The following is an 18,088-nucleotide window of genomic DNA, read 5'->3' on the forward strand; positions in this document are numbered from 1 at the left end:
AACCAGAATCTCTGTTTCTTCCTTTTCTTACTTAATAATATCAGGCCCAGCTCATCATCACTTGATGTCTACTTTATTTGTATTCACAGTGTTTTTTTAAGGACACGTTTTTGGTGAAAACATTTTTGGTGTGTATATACATTACACAACTAGTTTGAGCTCCCAAAAAATTCAGAATTTCGTGCAATTTTTTAATAACACGGCCGGTGTGTAATGGCCTTAATTCTAATTCAAACTCTATGATCAACTTTGAGCATCCATATCATGCAACATAGCCTCATAGAATAAGGGTGTCCAGACTTTTTACTGTTAGTAGATGCTAAAGTTATCGTATTAAAAAATAATAATATTAATAATAATTCATGTGATTCTGAGGTATTAGGCTGTCACTGGTATTCCAGGGAATGACCCATGTGTAAAAATGGCTTAAGCTGGTTAACTAAATGGTAACATAAAACTCTTAGTACGTTTTCCAAAGTGACATTATTCATTAAAATAATACTTACAGTTGGGTATTCCATGCAAAGTCATTGTTTTTTGCAAGTGTAGAACATTTGAAAATGTATTATCAACTTATGCCATGACTCACAGTGGTGGTCATCTGTCCATAAACTGAAATGTGCTACAGAAATAATCTCATTGTTTATGAGAGATTCACGGATATCAGCCAAAGACTGTGTGTGAAGAGGATGTTGTTCTTGACATAAAATTTACTCCTGCTTCCCAAAAATTACATCACTTGGCTTCAAGTTGAAGAAAAGTGTGAATAATGGATGGAGCAAATTATTTTTTATCAGTAGTCAGTGATCCGAGGTCACTGTGGGGTACTTTTTTTAAAAACACACTGTGCACTGCCAAGCTCTGACATAAAAAATACTACAGTTGACTTTTATGAGGTCAGAGGTTTTGAGATGGCTACACACACTCAGTAAATATAGCTCACCTTGGTTCCCACATCGTAAACAACCTTGTGATGTCAGTGATGATCCCGAGGACAGGATAAAAGCAATAAACAGGAAGTGGCTCAGCAGCAAGCTGCATCCCATAATAATCACAGCAACAAAAAAAAAAAAAAAAACATACACTGACAAACAATCCCAAATCACCACAAGACACAAGTGACAGACAACACAGACAAACGACCCCAAAACCCAGCACAAACGTTCAACAGCCCCAAAAACAGCACGTGACAGAAACACAAACAGACCCCCTTCATGCAGAGATTTCCCGAAGAGAACATCAAATGCATCAATTTCCAAAATCAAAGGCTTCTAAACCTAAACAGTCCATGAATCAAAGAAAGGCGCATGCAGGAACGAGCAAAGATGCGTGCAGAGAATGGTACAAACAGGCATAAACAGAGGATAGTGTGACAAACACTGTAGGATCAACTGTGAGACAACTTCACATCTTCAAGAGTGATGCTCTAATGTATCATATTTCCTTGTGTAATATGCTACAGTGGGGCACCACATTTCCATTTTATTTGAAGCATGTAACAGAAAGAAGAGCCTTCATGCTTCATCTCAACAGCAAAACCTTCTTTATGGCCACCTGACCTGTGTCAGCGGCACATAAAACCATTTTGAACCTATCATACTGCCTATAAACAGACATAGGAATATGCTGTATAGATACCCTGACTTTCTCCGCCCGGTGAATGGTAGAAACCTGAGGGAAACCATCTGCATGCAGTTTCTCTGTGCTTTATATGGTCCCATCTCTTTAGCTACTCTTCATCTCTGAATATGCAACAGTGTAACAAGTTGGTGGATATACAGCTAACACATAAAACAGCTTTTTTACAAATCTGGAACCAATGGACAGTTGACTATGGAATCACAAACAAGCATTTTAAAGCCTTACTAATTGGCCTGCAATTAGCATTAATCTAAAAACCTGAACACCTTAATCAGCATAATTACTGCTACTATTAGTATCTTAATTACAGATTAGCATATTAACACACTGTTGTAGGATAGCAAACATGGTAGGCATTAAACATGTTAAACATCAGTACATGTTAGCATGCCATTTAGTTCAAAGCATTACGGTACAATTAAATATAGCCTCAGAGCGTCTCTTATACAGTTTTAGATTCTGTCATTTTTTTCAACATTTATGCCAGAAAAAACTTGATTTCAAGTTTAGTGATGGTACTTTTACAATTCTGATGAAATTAAACTTAATCATGTCTGATTAAATAAAAGATGCTGTTAAAAGTATGTGGTGTGAGGGAGGGGTTGTTGGACTGTTTTTCAAGAGTTGTATTGTTTTTAATGAGTGCTAATGGATCCCGATGGTAAAGCACGCCAACTACCACAAAAAACAAAAAAACCTAAATTCAAGTGAATCTACGACAATATTTTCTTTTACTGTGTGATGATTGGTTATACTCAGTTTTTATTTCCAGTTAAATGACATGCTGGACTCTTCCTCTAGCGGAAAAAATTCTGCGAGGGATCTCTGGTTATGATATTGCTCGCTGGATCAGACGCTTGTCTGGAGTGATTCAACGTCCTTCCTTCATCCACAGCCGGCAGACTCACCAAGTCCGTGCAGCTGTTAATCCTGCTCCCTCCCATCTCCGACTACTGACCGCTGCCACACAAGGAAGGAGAACTTGAAAGGCAACCTCGGTGACTGTACTTCACACCTTTTTCTCTGCCTTACACACAAGGGTGCTTGCGCACACACATCATCTGTCTCCTCGTTTTCATATACACACACACAGACAAACACACAGCTGCCTGGACGCTTAAGATAAGAAGCAGGAGCTGTAAGGAGCGGGGAGAGGGGGGGGTTGCTCTGATGAAGTATGCCTGTATGTGTTTGTGTCTGTTTGTGTCTGTGTGTTTTTCTTTTTTCTGAGGGGGGGGGCTACTCTACAGGACGTCCTGAGAATGGCGAGCTTTTCAAACAGGAGACAGGTTGCGCACCACGTCGAGCCATATACAGGGCAAACAGCTCAAAAACAAACAACTGATCGCTAAACCCCCTAATGGCTACAGGACAGCTGATGACAGACATTAAATATCAATAAGCTAATGACCGAGCAATTGTGATAGCCAGATCTGGCAGATATTCAAAAGGCAGCTCTTTTTGTTAATGAGCTGCAAATATATTAGAGCTCTAACTATGGCCACCGTTTGGAAAAAAAAAAAACACCAGCAGCAGCTGAACAGTGTCGTTAGCAGCAGGAGTCCACTGATGGCACTGCCTCTCCATTTCCCTAACGACTGCACCATAGGAAGAGAAGCAAGGTCTTCTCAGCACTGATTTTCCTCCTGGGTCCGTGTGTGTATGTGTGTGTGTGCATGTGTTGTCAAGTGTGAAGGTAGTAGCCTTCCTAATGGGATGTGTTGTATACAGGGGGGTCTGGGAAACAACAGTGTAACCAAAGGGAAGAGCAGAAGGAAAACAAGGACCCCTCCCTGTCCGAGTATGGGACAAACACATTCGACGCACACACGCACACATTAACACACATGCCTCCTCGCTCTCCTTTCAGGCTGATCTGGAGGGGGGCCAAGTTTCTCTTGGACACCTCTCTCTTACCGTGCTTGGTTGGCTTGCGTTTTGTATTTGAAGGATGTGTTTTGATGTCGGACCAGACGCTGCAGTGAAGCTCTACTTCATGCATCCCGAGCTCTAAGTTTAGGAAGAGGAGGGCAACACCTAACACTGTGTACGCTTTCTTTTCATCTTGTTTATTGGCCAACATGCCCTGTGGTCCCTGAGAGCTGCAAACCAATGACAAGCCGGGGATGAGAGCTGGCACCGTGCCCCGCTGGAGCAGGTGCAGCCAGAATAGGAGATAAGGAAAACGTGCTGACAGACCTGCCGATCAACTTAAAATCACTGATTGAGGGCGTTGATACTCGGAGGCTTTTTTTTTTCTTTGCTGAGGGGACACTGTTGTATTACCCATGTGGGTGTGGGTGGCCCTGTTTGTGTGGGATTAGAGCAGGGAGGGATGGGGAAGGGATAAAACAGTGCATATGTCTATGTATGTGTGTGTTCTCTAGTGCCAGAGCTCCTGCTCCTGCAACATCGTGGAAAATCCTCCTCAGCAGTTTCCTGTGGGTCTCCATTATCAGGCCTCGTTGATAGACCAGCTTTCCCCCCTACTTCCTGGCTCTCTTCCTCCCCTTCCACCCCACTTCCCCTCCCACACTCTTCTCAATCACATGAATCACCACTGCCATGTTGAGGGCGAGGGGCTGGCAGCAATTATAAACAACTCTCCCAAATCGCATATGGCCAAATTATGCAGTATAATATTTACTGTGCAATGAGCTAATGCCATCCCTTCGATGCCGCATGTTATTCGTAACATGATGTCATTACCGTGCTGCATTTACTGACATTCTGGTGCACACACTTAAGACAAATGTTGAGTCATTTGAACATGAGGTCATTCCTCCTTCCCCTGTGAGATGTGAAACCAAGATGCCAATCAGGACTGAGCTTGCCCTGACGATACCGTTCATCACGATCATCACGACCGTACAACCTCAAGACGAAGCGTGAGCCAGATCTCGAGGTTTCAGTTTCTCCTCTCTCCAGACTCTCCTGTGATAAGACAAACTGGTTTGAGATGTGGAGATTTTAAAACACCGTACTCTAATCCTTTTCAGCAACAGCTAAACGATTCTTGGTAACCCATGTTGTTACTAAGACAACTACAACAAACACAACCCTACCTGACAATGATGAGGGCTGAAAGGTGGTTACTGGTCAATAAACATACACGCCGAGTTGAAAGGAGAGTGAGCTTCAAATCTTTTCACCAAGTTACATTGCAGATTGCTAGAGGGATAGGAAAGCAAGGAAAAAAGGGCACCCATGAGTCACTGTAGGTGGAAATAAGCAAGAAAAGGTTTGAGAGTAAGAAGAACAAGGGTTGGAGGGATAAAACATGACTAATCTTGCTTGCATACATTTTTTTTTTCTCCAAGATTTCAATCAGTTCTGTAGACATGAAGAGGATTGATCTGTGGCTGGAATCATTGTGCCTTTCAGGGAAGGTAGGGCTGTTGTCCGCTACAGGACGTGACACAGAGCATGTGTGGGGGGCCTGATAGAGAAGCAGAGGCCGATGAGAAAAGGAAAGAAAATAAAGAGAGGGAGGAAAGGGAAGCACTTAGGTGTGCTTGATATCCTATCAGCACCCAATACCCATCTCGGGCATGGAAAAACACCACGTGTATCATGAATGGGAATCGTAATTTGGTTAAAAAGACAAAAATAAATAAATAAATAAAAAGCTTGAGAAGACCGAGCGGATTTTGGACTGTGGATGAGAGCGGAGATCAAATGTGGATGGATAAAAGGTGGGGAAACAATACCCAGATCCCCCGTGTGTCCGAGAGCCAAATTCGCAGCGGCAATATGAGTTCCTTTTTGTTCTTGAAAATGCTCCTCAGATGTTTGACGCAAGACTGAGAGTAGAGGAGGGGGAGGGAGACAAAACAAACAGCAATTAAGGTAGTTTGTGGATCCGTTTGAAAGGCCTTGTGATCCATCCTTTAGGAAACATCTGCCATATTGATGTATGAGTCCAGGAAAAGACAAATTCCTTCTATCCTTGTAAAACAAACCTAGCAAGGATGAGTTGCCTATTAATCCATTTCTAACCTGACGCTGGTCTTCATGCATACTTACATCGATGAATCACATGTAAACGCACTCAAACAAAGAGTGTGTTTTTTGGCTATACTCTAAACTATATTCTTCATAAACATTTGTAGTCTAAACACAGATAACACCAACCCTTATCATTTCACTCTCAGCTGGAAATTCCAGACAACCTTCTGATAGGGAAAGTGGATAAGAATATATTTTTTTGAAGCAAAAAAGTTCATGCTTGTCTAGGGAAGAAACATAATTCATAGTCTCAAGAAAATGCAACTGCGTTTATCGTCTGTCTACATATTGCTGGTATGAAAGAGTTCAAACGTCTCCGCTGTCGGTCAAAACAACCCTGAAAGTCCCCGAGAGGAAGCAGACTGAAAAAAAATCTCCGATTTACTGTGTGAGGCAGATGGAAAAAGATACAAACAATAGTTTACAAATTCACCATGCAGTTCCCTGAACACTAAATCATAGTAAAAGAACTTGGGAAACACCACTGTATAGTTTACGTCACTCGTCTTTGGGGAAATCATCCTCTTTGGATGCGTTAGAACGATTCATCATACAGTAAATCTGATAAATCAGACCACATAAAACACTGAAGTGCAGTTTGGAGGAATCAGAAGATAAATGACAGACTCTCACATAGTAATGCAAGCCTGACCTAGTGCTTTACACACCTCGAAAATGGGGGTTTTCTCTTTTTTCGTGTTTCTGTTTTTTTGGTTTTTCAGGGGGAAAAGTAATATGTCTGTATGTGACTGCTCATGTCAGTCCATTTATACTACACCTTCAGCAGTATAGCCTGGAATCCAAAAACTAGAGGCTGAGGAAAAATCCAATATGACAGTAGTTTAAGTGGTTTGTTGTACAATAAACAGACGATCAGGCTGCAGTGTGCCATTGTTTTTATGTCAACACTGAAATATTCATCCAAGGGACCACTCGCTTGCAAGGGCATGCACTCAAAATTGTGTCTCTCCACCTTGACTTATGCCAGCTTCTGTAAATGTAGTCGGCAGTGGTAGAAATCATTTTAAGGTAATTTGATTTGGCGCTGATTTTCTACGCTGGATGCCCTTCCTGATGCAACCCTCCCATTTATCTGGGCTTTGGACCAGCACTAGGCTGGTTTTGTGTTTCCTCCCATTTGCTAACCGGGGAAACCTTTTGTGTGTTAGGTGAATGTGCTAACTAATACACTCTACAAACACAAGCTTGTCTCCATCCTAACATAACAAAGAACTAAAGAACTTCTAATTAACCGAGACACACAATGGTTATAGAGTGCTTCAGGGGTACTGGTTGGACAAAATCAGGATGGTTATATGCACATGCTTTCTTCCTACTTGCTAAGCAAATTAAGTGGGAGTTGCCTAAAACAGTATAAAACATGAATGCAGTTTCCAGGTCTGAAAAAAGAAGCCAATGCAGAATTGCATTCAACTTTGTTTTTTATCTGAAGGTCATGGCTATAGATGTGGTTGCAAACAGAGGCTTTCTGACTTGACCTCTGTAAATGCTTTTCTGATGAGTTTATGGCTATAGTTAGTCATTTGGGGTCATCTTGAATTAGTCATTAGTTACATTGGTCATATTGTGTTTCAAAATGGAAGATTGTCTGTGGTAAGAAACTGCACACCCATTGGCTAACAATTAGCGATTGATACGTCGTTAGCCAGTGAGCATGCAGTTTTACAGTCATACATGTCTCACTCAGTTTTTTACAACCAAGACGGCAAAAACAAAAGCGTTAATCTAGAGGTTTCAAAACAAGGCTGCAGATATCAGTGGTTGATGTCATCTTTTCTATTTTGTATGGTTGCTCCAAGTAGATTCATATTTTAGCCCACAGACTTTTAAAAAGGCATCAATCTTTTCTCTTTAACTCTTAACAAATGGAAAACAGGAAAGATACAAATTAATTTTACTTTCAGGGCTATTATAGTAGTCTTCTACTTTAGGGCTCACAACACTGGATCATCTGCCACCATCTCATCCTATCCCTTGCATCTTCCTCTGTCTAACCAACCCTCTTCATGTCCTGCTTTATGACATCCATGAACCTCCTGTGTGGTTTTCCTCTTTCCCTCCTGCCTAGCAGGTCCATCTTCCAACATCCTTATTCTAATATATCAACTATCCCTCCTCTGCACATGTTATAGTATGGTAGTCTATACTAGAATCAGATTTTTGTTAACACAGGTAAGCATTCTTCCCTTACTGAAGTGATTAGTGTTGAAAACAGCTTAAGGTCAGGTCTAGACTCAACAGTTATTTGGAAAAGTGCAAAATACATGTTCCCAGGCATTAGCATCAAGACAGGGAGGAATGTGCACAGATAGAAATTAAAGCTAAATAGTTTATTCTGATTCATCATAAGCAGCATTTTCATTTTGTTTCATTCTGCTTGGGCTTTGAAAGCAATTACGGTCAGAAGGTAAAGCTCTATGAAAATCAACCCAATGAAATTCAGTCAATTAATTAAACAGAAATAGATCTGGAAGAACAATAGAAACCTTAAGTTTGGCATTCCCTTCTTTGTGAACCATTTTACTATTTTAACTGAACAATGATTTACAAAATGAAGATTAAATTGTACTGACACCAATTCAGTGTATTTATAAACAAAATGAAAATCTAGGTTAAAAGAAAAAAATCTGTCAATCAAATGAGAAGTATGGCCATGTTCTCATAGTCATCCCTGTACCGGCCATTGGAAATAATGTAATTTTAAGCCGCTTCCACATTAGCTCCATGTGTTAGTTCCACAAGCTTATATGCTGTTTTTTTTATGGACTTCTCCATTTTGTTTTTCAATCGCACTTGAGGTTTATTTAAACTTAACCACAAATTCAGCTGCACTTTGTCCTGCAAAATATGAGTCATGTATTACTGTGTCTGTGCTTTGCAAATGAGTAATAGATCACTCTTTGTTTACATAAAAAGCGAAAAGCGAAAGAAACACTGAGCTGATAATAAAGAGCCCAGAGACTCCCAACAGTTTTAAGCAAGAAATGTGTTTCTTTTCTTTTTTCAAGTGTTTACGATAACATCAAGCAATCGCCATCCAGGGTTACACAGCATTAGCTGGATGCAATATCACATTGAAATATGTAAACATTCCCCAAATGGATGATAATCAGAAAATAACATTTTTGGTTCTCTGACCTGCACAGATATTGTGACTTTCCCAAAACTGACTTTGTAAACTAGCAAAAGGGACTAAATGAAGATACCGGCAGATAGTCCATCCCTTGTCCCCAGGATGTCAAATAAAATGTTTTACTAAGATTAATGCTGTACCAACATGGTTGATTGCATAGCAACTAAAGGGGAGAAAACAAACTCACCATGTTGTTTATATGTGATGTTTATTGCTTGACATGCAACACTGAGAAATAACCGATGCTTCAGACACTTGATGTTTATCATATGTAACCATGTAGCACAAATGCAAACCTTGTATTTATAGGCATGAATCGTTTCCTCTGGGGTGTTTGTAGCTCTCTGTTTGTTCTGCTAAAAGTGGGTTAATTTGCAGGGAAAGATGCAGAGTAATTTGGCCTGCAGCAGGACCGTACAGTTAGATCAGAAGCCAGACTCAGACAACATTGGCCAAACCAAAGATCCATCTGTCTGTTCCTTGCTGAGAGGAGCTTGTAGGGCATAGAGTGCATACACACACACGCACGCACACACACACCTCCCATCGCCAGCTGGATTGGAGAAAGCAGCACTTGGGGAACAGTTGACATGCTGATCTCTTTAATGGTTACATCCTCCACACCCAACACCCGAGACGCTCAGACAAACACACACGCTTTCATTACTTTAAACTGACTGACAGAAAAAATACATATTGCAACATTCGCCAACCCCCCCAAATCAAGATTCGCAACACACACACACACACACACATATGCAGCTCCGTACTGGTCACACACACGTATAGACACACTATCCTGTTAACCACCCCCACTTCCATGCAATCAGAGGCTCAGAATAGGAAGGAGGGAGAGGAAGCGGCCCTGCATTCACAGGCTGGGAACAAGGAGAAGGAAAAACAGCCGGAACCTGGAATTTACGGAGGAAAAAACAGCAGCCATCCAAAAATACCCCACTACCATCTCTGCAGATAAACAGAAATATCATTACTCTCATCCTCCCGCTCAGGAGTTTTCCTTACATACTTCCTTTGACTCATCCTCAACCACTCAACGCCATTTCTGGCTACTCAATCAAGGAAACATTCATCGAAGCTGCAGAGATTTTTGTTATTCACTCAGAGTGGCTGATCCTCAGATCTTTCTGCCCAGCCTTCCTCGCTCACTCAGGCCAGGAAAGGCCCTGAGTTAATCACTGTTAAGTGGAGGTGTGGAATCCCTAAATAGCAGACCAGACACTCAGCCAGTAGTTTTCCCTGTTGGTAGGCGATGAGTCCAGCTTGTACCCACTCTCCTTCACAGCTTCAAATGAACTGGTGCAGTATGGTTTTGCATTGCATCATAGTCATATAAACCTGGAGAGGTAGAATTTGAAGTTTATTATAAATTGCATGAATGGCCCATATATAGTATATATAGAAAAGGGGTGATCTCTGCAATATAGCTCTTAATTTGTAAGGCTGAACCATCCAATACATGCAAAATGCAAGTGGATATAAGGTGCTGTGAAAATCAAATGTTGCTGAGCAACATTTGGGGTTTTCAAGTATGAACGGCTTGTTTTTAAGGCCATGCCAAAGCATCTCAATCATTATTTTCATTTTGGTTTTTGAGCCATTCTGAGGTGGACTTGCTGGTGATTTGGATCATTTCCCTGCTGCATAACACGTTTGTTTGAATTTCAGAGCAAGAACTGATAGCCAGACATTCTCCTTCAGGGATTTCTGGTAGAGAGCAGAATTTATGGTTCCATCAATTATAGAAGTAATCTACGTCATGAAGCAGCAAAGCAGCCCCATCGCACTACCACCACCATGTTTGACTTTTGGTATGATGTTCTTTTTATGAAATGCTGTCTTAGTTTTAACCCAAATGTAACATGAGACAAACCTTCCACAGAATCCAACTTTTGTCTCATCAGTACAAGGAAAATTTTCCCAAAATATACATTTCACCTCTTCCATGAGGCAACTGTTGTTTTGGGTTTCTTTTGTGACCTTCTTGGGGTGATTTTGGTAGACCAGACACTCCTGGAAAGGTTCATCAGTGTTCCAAGTTTTCTCCATTTGTAGATAATGGCTTTGACAATGTTTCACTGGAGTCTTAGAGATGCCTTAGATATGTCAGTATTTTGTTTCTCCGATGTTTTTTGATTTAGATTGTGACATGATGTGTTGTTTTTTGAGATCTTTTAGCCTCCTTCGTTTTGGCAGACAGGTTCTACTTAAGGGATTTCTTGATTCAACAGGTCTGGGCTGGGTGTGGCTTCAGAAACTTATCTAAGCTTTCCAAAAAATGTGGTTAATCAGAGTTAATTCATGATTTAACAAGGGTGGCAATTACTTTTTCACAAAGAGCCAAGTGGGTTGGGATTTCTTTTTCCCCTTAACAAATGAAATCATCACTTCAAAACGGCATGTAGCATTTACTCAGACTATCTTTGTTTAATAGGAAAATGTGTTTGATCTGAAAGTGTTTAAGTGTTACAAATACGAAAAAAACTAAAAAAAAAAAAATTAAAAATCAAGAAGGAGGAAAATACTTTTTCACACGAGTGTAGAGAAAAGAAAAAAAAACAAGTTGTCAGTGGGTCCAGTAGACAGCTCACTGACAGAGGTCTTCCTGTGGATAAAAGGTGGGGTTAATTGACCCTGAGGCCATTTCCTCTGACCTCTTCTTCCTAATTGATTCAATTTCCAAGCCACTGGCCCTCTATTAGGATGTTCTAATAGACCCATGCTACATTTTCTAAGTCCCTTTCCTTTGTCACTAAAATAGGGCAAATTTCCATGCTGTCCACTTGGATGAACTCAATTCATGTTACTAAAATTTCTGCTTCTAGCCACATGTGATATCAGTTAAATGCATACTTCCCTCGCTATGTGCATAACCTTTAAATGACATAATTAACCTTTCAATGAAATAGCGATGTCATCTGTTGAACTCAAGTGGAATGCAGTAGATGTTGGACAGCAGAAAAAAAGATGTGGCAAATGGCTTATCTGCAGTTTGCCTGAGAAAGCTTAAACTATACAATTACATTCAAAACTATTTAGTGATACAATTTTGCCCAGTGCGCTGAGAAAATAGCAAAGATTGATATAAACAAATACAAATAACAAAAACAAAATTCACCTCTTGCACAGTATAAATAAATAAATACCATCCAATAATGGATTATAACAAAGATAAAGATTAAAACAGTCACAGGTTTAAACTGAGTTATATATGTATATACTTGTTTATATCTGGGATCAATTTTCCTGCTGTGTTTAATTTAACTTGTAACTTTAACTGTTGTTAATAATCAACTATAATTACAAACATACAGTATTTTATATACTACTGCATATATGATACTGTCTGTGTGTATGCATATCTACACAGGAGATAGGGTACCATATCATATACAATGATTATAGTATGATGCTATGATACATTATATTGTGATACACCATTCTAATCTGACATTCTATTCGTTTCTTAAATTACTCATCAAATCTACAAATATATACGACTGTGGGATTTGTATAAAATATTTCCATATGCTACATAGATGACTGGCCCCGGCAATGTTTGTGCAAAGTTTCATTAAGCTCGGTCCACTCATCTTGGAGGAGAAGAGGAACATATAAACAAACGTATGCTACATTCATTATCTTGGGATATAAGTATGTCTGACATTAAGAATGTCACTGCAGCATACATGAAAGTATTGATTATAAAATATCAGCATTTTTCGAGAATGTAAGAGATTTTTTCCACGTTTTCTTATGTAATCACATTACAGTAAATTTACATTTGCTGATTTGCTTACCAAAGCATGTGTCACAAATTGTCAGTCCAGTGACGGGCACCATGTGACCGCTATTTTGCCATCAGACGCTGCTTACACTAGGCTCCAGGCTGACTGCCCTACAGGGCAGGTCAGGGTAGAAAACAGTACCATACCATAAGGAGAATGTATGTAATTACCACGTTTTACTTTTATTCCATTAACAACATATGAAGTTTCTGACTGTAAAAATGTCATTATCACTGCTTCTCTTCCTTACGCACACCAAGAGGATCGTGAACATTAAACTGCTGCTGGTCCTACGATAGGTCAATTTCACCGTGTTAACATCCATAAACATTTCAGCCCATAAGTCAGACCCATTTCTGTGTAGATGTAAACACAGTGTGACATCAGGGTAATTAAACAACTCACGAGGACTCCAGACTGGTCTCCTTCGGGTTGTTTTTATGTCTGTTTATTCAATATTTTACTTTTTACGTGTTCGTTTATGTGACTACTGAGCGAAAACCTCTAATTAAGATAAAATATCACCACTGCAGTTGAAAAATTACAGGCAGCCCCAGACGAGATGTTTCATTTGAAGTCCATGAACCACGGGGGTAATTCATGTAGACTCAAAATTTTGCTCTAATACAACTGGATACAATATTAATCTTTGTCCTTTATTAAATATTAGTAAACATGGCTGATATATTTTTGTTTAATCTGATAAAAAGGAATAAGATAAACTGACACAGATACTTGTCCATGGAAATGTGCCACTTCAGCAAAACTAAGAACTCAGGACAGATAAACAACAATTGCTATTTGTTTGTTCTTTCCTTTTCTTACACTGTTGACACAAAGCATGAAGCAGGAAAATGACTTCTGTGGCAATTAAGGAATGTTTCATACAATGAAAAGCTTGTGTTTGCTTAGATATGCTGGATTTACAAACATTTCCAGGGCCTTTTGGAGTTTAGACCGAAAAATATCTGTGAATTCATGTAAGCCATGAGCAGTTGCTGATGCAGCAGTTTGTCTGATTTGCTAAGTGGTGTCTTCATCTGTAGCAGTTTCTGTTTATTAGTTTAAGTGTTTGACATTTTCCGAACGCAACGTCTTATTCAAACAAGCCTGCGCCGAGCACGCTGCTTTAATCACAAACTGCTCTTTTAGGATAAATACAACTGTCAGCCTGTCAGAGAAGCATTTCACAAAACTACGTCTGTGTTTGTTAGGCATGGCATTTCAGATGTGTGTGTGCACATGTTCAAAAAGTGTTTATGTGTGTGAGTGTGTGCGTGCATGTTAGCCCCACTGAGAGAGTTATTACAAAGAGCCAATAGGAGCGAAGGACCACACTCTAGCACATCCTGTTTGACTTGACCTCAGAGGATACTCTCCTTTCCCAAGCAAACAAACTGCGGCTTTTTGGATCGTACCAACGTCGGAGGGGAAGGGAGGAGACGGGAGGCAGGAGAAGTCTCTGGTGGGGAATCAGTGGGCTGAGCAGAGTTTTTGCAGCAAAGAGCAGCAAAATAGTTAATATATTGCCAAAGGGTGGGGGGAGGAACAGGTATAATCTCCGAAAATCTGTGTGTTAGCAGACTGTAGGCCAAAGTTGATACTTTTAGTCCTACAGTGATCCAATGATAATACACTGCTGTATATCTATATGGATATGGACTGGATGATGTGTTAGGAATGCCACATTGTTTGGTGGATATGAAAATGATCAACCTACAGAGGGCTGAATGCAAAGTGAAAAAGTGAAAGTAAAAATACAATAGAGCAGGATAGTCCATTTTGCCAAAATATCATTGCAGCAACTCAAAATGATACTCAGTAGTTTGTATGGCCCCCACATACTTGAATGCATGCTTGAAAATGTTGAAGCCTGCTCTTGATGAGACGATGGATGGTGTCCTGGGGGTTTGCCCCCAATTTTGGAGCATCACTGAGCTCCTGGTGTAACCTGGGAGCGTTGGATGGACTGAAACATAAGGTCCCAGAGGTGTTCTGTTGCATTTTGGTCAGGCAAGTGTGGGAGTCAGTGAGTGGCATCAATTCCTTTAACCTCCAGAAACTGCCTGCATACACTAGTCACATGAGGCCGGGCATTGTAGAGCATCAGGAGATACCCAGGTTCTATTGCACAAGTGTAGGGTTTGACAATGGGTCCAAGGATTTCATCCCAATACCTAATGGCAGTCAGGGGGCTGTTGCATAGCATGTAGAGGTCTGTGCATCCCTCCATGAATATGCCTCCTCAGACTATCACTGACCTGTTCCTTGAACAAAGAAAGTTCCTGGTCTTGTTGATAAGTTAAGGGCCTTCTACAGCCCTCTCCGACTCTCATAGAGTAACTGTCTGTCTCCATGGAATTTCCTCCATGCTTTTGAGACTGTGCCGGGAGATACAGCAAACCTTCTGGCAATGGCACATACTGATGTGCCATCCTTGAGGAATCAGACTACCTGAGCAATCTGTCACCTATCACCAGTAGTGACACTGAGCTTAGACAAATGAAAACTAGTGAAAAAAACATTCCTGTTTTAGTTGTTGCCCCTCAAGTGCACCTGTTGTTAATTTCATTAACACCAAAGAAGCTGAAACTGATTAGCAACCCTCCCTACCCAACTGACCAACATGACTAAGACCAGATCAATATCCCAGAAGTTGAATTTACTTAATGCTACAGTGGCTTGCAAAAGTATTCGGCCCCCTTGAACTTTTCCACATTTTGTCACATTACAGCCACAAACATGAATCACTTTTACTGGAATTCCACGTGAAAGACCAATACAAAGTGGTGTACATGTGAGAAGTGGAACAAAAATCATACATGATTCCAAACATTTTTTATAAATAAATAACTGAAAAGTGGGGCGTGCGTAATTATTCAGCCCCCTGAGTCAATACTTTGCTTTACACCTATACACCTTTTGCTGCAATTACAGCTGCCACTCTTTTAGGGTATGTCTCTACCAGCTTTGCACATCTACAGACTGAAATCCTTGCCCATTCTTCTTTGCAAAACAGCTCCAGCTCAGTCAGATTAGATGGACAGCGTTTGTGAACAGCAGTTTTCAGATCTTGCCACAGATTCTGGAAGGTGAACCTCCGCCCCAGTCTCAAGTCTTTTGCAGACTCCAAGAGGTTTTCTTCCAAGATTGCCCTGTATTTGGCTCCATCCATCTTCCCATCAACTCTGACCAGCTTCCCTGTCCCTGCTGAAGAGAAGCACCCCCAGAGCATGATGCTGCCAACACCATATTTGACAGTGGGGATGGTGTGTTCAGAGTGATGTGCAGTGTTAGTTTTCCGCCACACATAGCGTTTTGCATTTTGGCCAAAAAGTTCCATGTTGGTCTCATCTGACCAGAGCACCTTCTCCCACATGCTTGCTGTGTCCCCCACATGGCTTGTGGCAAACTGCAAAAGGGACTTCTTATGGTTTTCTTTTAACAATGGCTTTCTTCTTGCCACTCTTCCATAAAGGCCAACTTTGTGCAGTGCACGACTAATAGTTGTCCTATGGACAGATTCCCCCACCTGAGCTGTAGATCTCTGCAGCTCGTCCAGAGTCACCATGGGCCTCTTGGCTGCATTTCTGATCAGCACTCTCCTTGTTCGGCCTGTGAGTTTAGGTGGACGGCCTTGTCTTGGTAGGTTTACAGTTGTGCCATACTCCTTCCATTTCTGAATGATCGCTTGAACAGTGCTCCGTGGGATGTTCAAGGCTTGGGAAATCTTTTTGTAGCCTAAGCCTGCTTTAAATTTCTCAATAACTTTATCCCTGACCTGTCTGGTGTGTTCTTTGGACTTCATGGTGTTGTTGCTCCCAATATTCTCTTAGACAACCTCTGAGGCCGTCACAGAGCAGCTGTATTTGTACTGACATTAGATTACACACAGGTGCACTCTGTTTAGTCATTAGCACTCATCAGGCAAAGTCTATGGGCAACTGACTGCACTCAGACCAAAGGGGGCTGAATAATTACGCACACCCCACTTTTCAGTTATTTATTTGTAAAAAATGTTTGGAATCATGTATGATTTTCGTTCCACTTCTCACGTGTACACCACTTTGTATTGGTCTTTCACGTGGAATTCCAATAAAATTGATTCATGTTTGTGGCTGTAATGTGACAAAATGTGGAAAAGTTCAAGGGGGCCGAATACTTTTGCAAGCCACTGTATATTCTGATTAAAAAGCGGATCTTTATATTTTTAAAAAGGCAGTGTGTATGGCATAGCATTTACATATTTTACATAATATTTGAGTTGCATTCTCAATTCTCAGCAAAAAATATTTGTATAGTCAAAGCAAAGCGTCCCAATCAAGAACAATCACAAGTATATGGCACTGGGGCTCACAATTCTCAGTATTCAGTACTGATCATTTTTGTAGTTAATCAATTAATGTTTTTTAACCAATAAAAAAACCCATCCTCTTTTATGCTAGATGTGCTGTTATATATAACTGGCACACCTGTCTTATTTTAATTTTCCTGTGTTCAGTGGTGTTTTCAAACAAAATTCTGTCATGGAAACAAATTTCGGTGACCCTTAAGTTATGTCAATGGGAACGTCGATGAACACAACACATGAAACAAACACAAACGGGCAACCCCCACAACCCTGAATTGGATGGATGGCTACACAAATTTTTTGCGCTCGAGGAGCTTGAACTGTAAAAGCTTCTCGGATGAGAGGTGAAACGTTTTCAAGAAACTTAAAGTGCTTAAAGGAGTCCAGTCGCTTTTCTTTCCAAGCTCCTTAGTCAAAATAACATCACATTCACAGGGAAAATAATATATCCATCCATTCATTCGTTCTCTTCCACTTATCCTCATCAGGGTCGTGGGTGTTTGGGGCTGGAGTCTATCCCAGCTGCCACTGGGTGAGAGGCAGGGTACACCCTGGAGAGGTCGTCAATCTGACGCATGGCTAACACGAACATAATATATACAAAAATCAAAAGAATTTGGATTTATAAGAAACTTTTTTTTTTTTAAAATCCTTGTTTGTGCAAAGTTTTATTTAGAATGATCCACCCGTTGAGGATGAGATAGGGCACATACCCACATATATACATAAATAATCTATCGTCAATATAGTGAAACAGATTACAGTTCTTACAGGATTCATTCTGGCAGTCAGCATGCTGGTTGCCTGATCCTTGCTTCCCTGTTGCTGTCATGGCATTAGGGTTAGGGGGGTTAGGGTCTTGTAACAGATTATGAATCGCACCATGTGGACACGGCAACTTGGCTCTGCAAGACTACTCACAAGAAATAAGCTTGTAAGTAGTAATCCCTTTTTCACTACTCTTAATTGTTCTCTTGTAAGTATTTTCAATTGTGTAAAATTTGACTTGGCAACTTGTTGGGTTTCTGCTTTTCTAAAGCTTCTTAATATGATTTTAAACTTGATTTATAGGACTCACCTAGCGCAGCAGGTCCTTAAAATAAAAAAACGTGTATATCTATCCATTCG

The 18,088-nt window shown here is 40.5% G+C and overlaps 1 protein-coding gene across 6 annotated transcripts in view; it reads right to left on the reverse strand.

Annotated features, from left to right (window-relative positions):
* LOC106097917 (uncharacterized) overlaps positions 1–18,088 on the reverse strand; it is a 98,844-nt gene that overhangs the window by 68,100 nt on the left and 12,656 nt on the right. The window contains exon 3 of one of the 6 annotated variants that reach the window (XM_019346201.2): positions 10,008–10,159. The exons of the other annotated variants lie outside the window; for them this stretch is intronic. Coding sequence (XP_019201746.1) covers positions 10,109–10,159 — 51 coding nt within the window. The 3' untranslated portion in view covers positions 10,008–10,108. Of the gene's footprint in view, positions 1–10,007; positions 10,160–18,088 lie in introns of those variants that run through there. 6 annotated transcript variants of the gene reach the window in all.

The sequence above is a fragment of the Oreochromis niloticus genome, linkage group LG15 (assembly GCF_001858045.2).
Source record: "Oreochromis niloticus isolate F11D_XX linkage group LG15, O_niloticus_UMD_NMBU, whole genome shotgun sequence".
Lineage (NCBI taxonomy): Eukaryota > Metazoa > Chordata > Actinopteri > Cichliformes > Cichlidae > Oreochromis > Oreochromis niloticus.